Genomic DNA, 7,933 nt, shown 5'->3' with positions numbered 1-7,933 from the left:
TTTTTTTTTTTTTTAAGGAAAATAAGAGAATCTTGTGGTTACCCTGTACACGTACCTTTTTCCACAGTAACCAAAAGCTGTTAAGTTTGCTAAACTCCCATAGTCACGTAATTAGTACGATACGTCCCTCATCAACTTCTTATTTTTTACTTTCCTCACAAAAAAAAAAAAAAAAAAAATCTTATTTTTTACCTTGGCATTTATTGTTATTTTTCTGCTGGGAGTCATGTAATTAGTACTATACACGACTTGATGAGGAACGTACCAAAGAGTACACGACTTGATGAGGAACGTACCAAAGAGTAACCTCTCTCTCTCTCTCTCTCTATTCAAAAGTTGATAGAAAATATAATTACATTTTAATTGATTCTTAATTTTGCATATTTAATTTTTAATTTTGTGCTAAATGAATTATTAAGTGTAAAAATTAAAAAGTTCAAATTCAATTAGATTCTAACTTGGAGTTCAATTTTCCACCATGCGTCCATCTAAGTTTTTAATTTTTGTGACAAATGAATTATTGAGTGCGAAAACTGAGAGTTTAAAGTCAATTAAATTCTAAATTATATATATATAAAATGAGAAATCATTACATATTTTAGAAATGTATGGTTTAAAAAAAATGTAAAGTTAATACCATGTATAATTTGAATATCTTCTAAAAAAAAGTATAATTTGAGTCGTATAATTGTAATTATTTTTAATTGCCCTTGTGCAAGTACGTATTAATTAGTGATATATATATATATTTATTTTTTTATGAGTAATGATTTATTTTATATGCTTTTTAAAGCAAGTATAAATTTTTATAATGCAATATACCATAAGAGAGAGATTTACAGGATTCTTCAATATTACACTTATAAAATAATCCAAGCTTAGTTGTATATGGGAGGTGATTTGTTTGGACTCATATAGCAAACTCGACCGATTGGGAGTAAACATCATTTTAAAGATTTAGTATCTCTAAATCTAAATCAAATTTTATTGTGTTCCATTATCTTCTCCTAAAGTTCCAAACATGGATCCTGTCATACAAACATTCTATTTAAAAAATTGATGGTGGAAAATTTGACCTGTACTAGTTATGATTGCTACTGAGTATTGTTTGCAGACTTACCAAAAACGCTAACATAATTGTAATAGAATAATACTTATTTATTCAAGGGGGAAAAAAAAAAAAAAGAAGAAAAAGAAACACTTGCAAGTACCCAGGTAAGGCAGGTGGTGGAGGAGTTATTAGGGACAGCCATGGAGACTGGGTTAAGGGGTTTTCAAGATCAATTGGGCATACTACTAGTGTCATGGCTGAGTGGTGGGCACTGCGTGATGGCCTGAATTTGGCCATTAAATTTGGAATAAGTCAGCTGGAAATAGAACTTGATGCCAAGGTGATTGTGGAAATGCTTCAAAACACAAACTGTCCTAATATAAATTATACCACTTTACTGTGTGATTGTAGGTGTCTCATGGCCAGGTTCAGGCAGGTTCGGGTGGGACATGTGTTTAGAGAGGCGAATAATGCACCGATCTTTTGGCTAAGAGGGGTTGTTCCTTGTTGGAGAATTTTGTTGTGTTTGATACCTCTCCCTATGATGATTTAAATATATTGCTTGAAGCTGATAGGAATGGTCTGTATTATTATAGGCATGTTGCCAACTCTTTGGCCTCTGTGGCCTTTTTGTAGTTACTTTTCTGTTTAATCAAGTACCTGTTTAACCAAAAAAAAAAAAAAAAAAAAAGAAACACTTGCAAGTTGATAGGAGTAGTTGAAACACAGACACTGTCAATAAACTTTTTGACCCAAATTTTTTTTTAGGGTATTTATATCGGTACGTATATAATAAAAAAATATGTAAAATATACATTATTTTACCTACAAATAACCCATATTAATTATTGTAGGGTCAAAGACTCAAATTCATGTAGTAGGCTTTGAGGTTTTATCCGGGACAATTGACAAGTCCAAGGAGAGGCAAATAATTGTCGAAGGGATTCTCAGTTAAACTCTCATAAGTAAGGAACATATGGAAGACAATCTGAGGAGGAATGCCTCCTTGGACGTGATGAATGTAGCTCGAATGTGTATTCTAGCAATTAAAGGGACCCTCCAATAGGCACTAGCAATAGGAATGTGCCTCATAAACCCGCAGGGAAGAAGGAAATGCAAAATATCTAAGAAAAAGTTGTTGCCATCGCATTAAATGCATTGCAGCTATTTTTCTAACCGCATTTATGTGGTGATGACCTCTAAACAGTGTTGCCTTGGCCATCACAACTCACAAAAGGCTGAAGAGGGATGTTCGATGGGACGGGCACTCAAATAGGGACCCAGATAATCAACAAGTGTAGGATCAAGATGGCTCCAAGAAGGCTATATAATGTGAGAAATCCCCATGAGAGAGGACAGAGAAAATTTGAGAGAGAATACTGTAGCAATCTAAACTATCATAGTATCCAACGGTGATCAATATATTATCATTTGGCCTTCTCGGATCGAAAGTCTATGGACATTAATGTGTTTTATTTGTGTTTAATCGTCGTTTAGCCCAATACTAACCGTTGTCCAATCGTAGTTTTTCGACCTATTCTCTAAAAATTCATTGTTTTGGGCTTGTTAGATTAAGACCCCATACCTCTTGGGTTTAGACCCCAAATCGTGACCCTACAATTAGTGTATTTGTGTAAATTTACAAATTTATAATCCGAATATTTGGACATTCTCCCCCTACAAATTTAAAAGGATCTTGTGCAAGCAGAAAAGAAAACCAAACCAAACTGACATGGAAGCAGGTATTTTAATTTATAAGATAGAAGAAAAATTGAAAACTTAAAAATAAGAGTTTGGACTGAACCAATATTTTTTTTTTTTTTGAGAAACGGACTGAACCAATATAATAGAACTGATAAGGCTGGCAAAAGAATTGCATAAGAACATAGTATAGTCCAAATAGGCTAATTCCTCACAGGTATACACAATTACACATTTGAAAGTATTGTATAATACTAACAAATATATGATTATGTTATTTGCATGTGTCAGTCTCATCACCCCATGTGGATCAGTTAACCAATAGAGTAGGTTGAAGTTGCCCATTTCACCAACTCCAGGAAAATAACAACCTTTGTCAAGTCAGGTCGATACCCTAACAAAAAGTTCTCAATTTGGTACATAAAAGGCTAAAATGCCAAACTTGTATTCCAAGTTTCTACATCATTCATTTTAGTTTTTTAACTTTATTTTTGTTTGTTTCAGTCTTTCTTTTAAGTTTTAAATTTATTCAATTAAAGTATTTCTATCAACTTTTGTTAAAAAATTTAAAAAAAAAAATTGAAAAATTAACTACAATATATAACAAAAGTTAATGAAAAAGTCTTAATTGAATAAATTTAAAAGTTAAAAAAACTGAAATAAACAAAAATAAATTTAAAGGATTGAAATGAATTTTGATAAAACGGATAGTAGGTTTTGCATTTTAGCAAAATAAAAAGAAGAAGAAGGAGAAATTGCAATAACGTGAAAATTATAAAGTGAAAATTCAAATTCCCATATAATTGAATTGAATTTTGAAATTGCCAAAGCTGTTTATGAGGTGGGGTTCAAATGGAATGGTGGAGACAAGTTTTGAATTTTTAGGGACAAACTTCATTCATTCAGTAAAGTTAAACTGCTCGGTATCTGTATCAGTGGTTGGCAGTAGAGTCATTTCAACCTCAACCCTTTTGTAATTCTAATTTTCCCAACATTATTATTATTATTATTATTTTTTTAAAAAAATTTGCCCTTTGCTTTATTTTTGGTTCAAAAAGAAAAGCTAAGCTGGCTTGACACTCTTAAATACTTTTCTTTCTTTAGGGCCAGCCCTTGTTTATAAGCACTTGCAACCGAGGAAACAGAGCAACCCCATCATTTCAAAGCAAAAGCAAAAGAGAAAGAAAAGCAAAACAAAGCAGAGAGGTGAGCTGAGAGAGAAAGATAATAAAGAGAGGAATTCAAGGAAGAAGAAGGGTTTTCTGTGCAACATAGAGAGAGAGAGAAAGAGAAAGAGAAAGTGACCATGCAGACAGGTGAACACCCTCAGCTCCAGCAACAGTTAATGGTGCAGAACTCATCAGGAAGTCTGAGCTTCAACAGCAATTTATCCAAAGAAGATGAAGAGATGTCAAGGTCAGCTCTCTCTAATTTCAGGGCCAAGGAGGAAGAGATTGAGAGGAAGAAGATGGAGGTCAGAGAGAAAGTTCAAGCTCAGTTAGGCCGTGTTGAAGAAGAAACTAAGCGTTTGGCCACAATTCGTGAGGTATGTCACTTTGTCAGTCAGATAAAGCTGTTTACATGTATAAAAATACAATCTTGGAGAAACAAAAACCAATTTTTCCCTAGTTTGTAGGGTCAGAAAGTAATCTAAGATTTCATGATCTGAATGAAACGTTGGTGTCAAATTTCTTGAAACAAGTTCCAGCTTTTTGATAAATACTATTATATTTCTTAAGAAATTGGAAGCACTTTTTTTGTCTTTCCAGCTAATTTTAGATGTGATTTTTCCTTGCTATGACTGGAAAATTTTGAAATTATAGTATTATACTACCAAGGATGTTAATTTTCTTGTTCATAATTTCCATGAACTTTTAGATGAAACAAAGAATTATTATAGCCTCACACAGTCACCAAAAGTCATGATCTGTACAAAAACATATGAAAGAATCAAACTTGCAACAAGGGATTTCCATTTCTGACCCAAAATATATATATTTCTTAGTTTTCAAGAACTTAAAAAGTACACTTTTTTTCCCCTCAAATTTTACAGGGGGTTTTGTCATCTTTCATATAATTATCACAAAAATATCAATTACAGAATTTGTTGATAGTTTAAAGGTGACTCACCGACAGTTTTTGAAGTAACCCTCATGAATGATTCAAGCTATCCAAAAGCCATATATCCAGAATAATTGATAGGGGTTTTAGTGGTAATATTAAAATGGGAATCTACATGTATTTGTGAGACCTTAAGGTCTTGTTGGGTAGGTAAACTTGATTGTGTACATTAATTGTTTTCATTTTTATTTCTCTGATTTTAAATAAAATTATGGAATCACTAGGAGCTTGAAGGGCTTGCTGATCCCATGAGAAAGGAAGTTGCTCTGGTCCGGAAGAAGATCGATGCAGTGAACAAAGAATTAAAGCCACTAGGACATACCTGCCAGAAGAAGGTGAAGCTTTACCATTACCAATACCCATTTTTGTTGCAATATAAGTTTTCCTGGGCGTATTACACATAAAGCTAACATGTTCCTTGTTCCTTTGGTTGTAGAATGAATCTTATCTGAATTACTGAATTTGGGTTTGTAATTTGTCACAGGAGAAAGAATACAAAGACGCACTAGAGGCTTTCAATGATAAGAACAAGGAAAAAGTACAGCTTATAACCAAATTAATGGAGGTTGGTATCATAACTTTTAGTACTTAATAATGAATGCATATGAATCATTAACCTAAATTTGCAGCCTAATGAATAATCTTTTTGGTAATGATTGTTTGAGCAGCTGGTGAGTGAAAGTGAGAGGTTGAGGTTGAAGAAGCTGGAAGAGTTGAGTAAGAACATAGATTCACTACAATGATAACCTGCTGCTAATAACTGATTAGGTTTGTGTGATGTATGTAAGATGACTTTATATTTATATATGGGTGTTTCCGGTTTGGTGTATTCTACGGTATCTTTGTTTGTTTCGTTAGAATTTCATCGAACACTTAGCTGATTTAGGAAGGGAAATTCCCTACAAACAGGTTTGTAACTAAGTTTATCTGGATTTAGCATTTTCTTCTCAATTTTTTTTTTCTTATGTTCAACTTTGTATTCTCTCTTTAAAGTTCTGGAATTTGATTTTTTGGTTTATTTCCCGGAAATGGCTTCTAAATATCCATGGTATTTGTTTAGTATGTAAAGCTGTTTTGGAAATTGTGAGGCACCAATTGCTTCAAAAACGGTACATGTACTGTTCAGAATTATTTCCCATGAAGTGTGTAACTTAAGAATTCTGACCATGTGTGCAATTGCTGTGCATGAACTGGGTATATACAATGCAAATACTTAAGCTTACACTTTACTACTGCAAATTAAGACACTATACTTGGATCTCAACCTTGTCCTGTCATGGGGAACATCATCTATTTTACATGGCTTGCTATAAATAGTGATTGAGAAAAGTAGTAAAGCACCAATGATTTCTACCTCCTAGGTGTAAAGTAGAGCCAATTCTTTTTTTTTTTAAGTAGAGCCAACTGTTATGACGGTTAAAAATCATTCTACCTAGATCTACTTCCAGGGCACTTTCAATAAGGGTACAGTGACTGTAACTTTAGATGGTCAAAGTAGGCTAATTTCCTGCCTCACAATTGAGAAAAGCTCCTATAATTTCATGTTTTTCAGTGACCTATACTGAATAGGTAATGAAGCTCTGCCATGTGAGCAGGGAATGAAAGATTGGGAGGTCTCAACTTGGTGATTAATTAAACCAAAAACCATCATGATGGAACCATGTTATTCTGTTGAATTTAAATAATATCTTAGTCAATTATTTAAGGTTGCAGAATTATTATATTCGTATTGAACTACAATGAGAACAAGAATTTGTAGGCACATTCATATATTTTTCATTTTGGAGCAAAAGAATAGTTTAGTATTTTAGGTAGTGTTTGTTCAACTATGTATTAATCAATAGTCAATTGATTGGCTGTGTATATCTCTTATGCTGAGTAGGCTTATCTACAGTGTGATAGGCTAGGATTTCTCCATCCAATAGTTAAATAAATGGAATCTAAAGCAATGAGAACACAGCTAGATTGATTTGGCTGGTGCTGGTGCTGGTGCTGGGGTATAGTAATAGGTGTTATCAGTGCACTTGCTCAATATATCCTATAAAAACAAACATCTGGATTGGTTCATAAATGGAAAAATACTTCCAGTGCATAGTTCACTTAACTGTTCTTGAAAAAATTTCAATCAATTTGTCACTTATCATCTGCTAATGTAAGATTGCAATATGTTCATAATTTTCCATACCTATTGTGGCTTGTGGATTAGGATTGGTACATTCAATTTTTGCCTTTAAAATTACTAGTTTACTAAATTTGACTAGCAAAATCACAGGCTCACAGCATAGAGTTTTTAGAAAAATATATTATTATGAGATTCTCCAATTTTTTGTTGATAATTAAATCCGTTATTGTTGATGTTGAATCACACTAAACTCCCTAGAGACGTAGTTGCAATTTCCTTTCAAAATAGACAACTAACCAAACTGATTTAGAAACCTAGGACATGGACCTCTAATATTAAATAGGGCAGAGTTGTAGTTTCACTAACTGTGCCAAATGTCTTTCATGTTAGGACTTGTTTATTATAATAATTCCTCAAATAGGCCTGGCCTGGCCAACTATTTTGATCACTACAACCACCATCATATTAAAAACCATTCCACTTTTTTGAATTCTCTTTATTAGGAATGGTAATGCCTCCTTTGACTATTAGATAAGCATAAGACAAAGCCAAAGTTTCTGCTTGTTTCAATAATTATGCTTCTCCAACGGAAAATCCAAACAAATCAAGTTTCCTAACACCTCATGAGATCGTAGGTTCGAAATTTTTGGTCAACATTTTGGGACTACTTCTATAGGATTTCTCTCTATTATATAACCTAGTGCATGTGGGACCTAGTGCATGTGGGACAGGGGGATTGCATACACTCGAGTGTTCCTCTTTATATATCAAAAAAATAATAAAAAATGAAGGGATGTCTTAAATGTATTGGTTTAGGAAATATTTTTAAAAAAAATTACAAAAAAAAAAAAAAAAGCAATTAATTTTTTTGACAGTTTTTTATATTACCAATTGAAGTGATATCAAATTTTTTTTCAAATTGGCTATTAACAAATGCC

The 7,933-nt window shown here is 32.8% G+C and overlaps 1 protein-coding gene across 1 annotated transcript; it reads left to right on the top strand.

The window, feature by feature from the left end:
* The first annotated feature begins 3,846 nt into the window (after window positions 1-3,846).
* On the top strand, window positions 3,847-5,891 carry LOC126692067 (protein MLP2-like). The gene is made up of 4 exons (XM_050387484.1): window positions 3,847-4,298; window positions 5,098-5,208; window positions 5,358-5,438; window positions 5,542-5,891. The coding sequence occupies exons 1-4, from the start codon at window positions 4,059-4,061 to the stop codon at window positions 5,614-5,616; spliced, it is 507 nt and encodes a 168-aa protein (XP_050243441.1). The 5' UTR covers window positions 3,847-4,058; the 3' UTR covers window positions 5,617-5,891.
* The last annotated feature ends 2,042 nt before the right edge of the window (window positions 5,892-7,933 follow it).

The sequence above is a fragment of the Quercus robur genome, chromosome 7 (genome assembly GCF_932294415.1).
Source record: "Quercus robur chromosome 7, dhQueRobu3.1, whole genome shotgun sequence".
Taxonomy (NCBI): Eukaryota; Viridiplantae; Streptophyta; class Magnoliopsida; order Fagales; family Fagaceae; genus Quercus; species Quercus robur.
This window is presented reverse-complemented; position numbering and strand designations above follow the sequence as displayed.

Excerpts from the sequence above, each read along its gene's own strand:
- LOC126692067 (XM_050387484.1), top strand. The coding sequence starts at position 4,059 with ATGCAGACAGGTGAACACCCTCAGCTCCAGCAACAGTTAATGGTGCAG. Across the intron at positions 5,209-5,357 it reads GACATACCTGCCAGAAGAAG|GAGAAAGAATACAAAGACGC; the intron begins GTGAAGCTTTAC and ends AATTTGTCACAG. Across the intron at positions 5,439-5,541 it reads TTATAACCAAATTAATGGAG|CTGGTGAGTGAAAGTGAGAG; the intron begins GTTGGTATCATA and ends TTGTTTGAGCAG.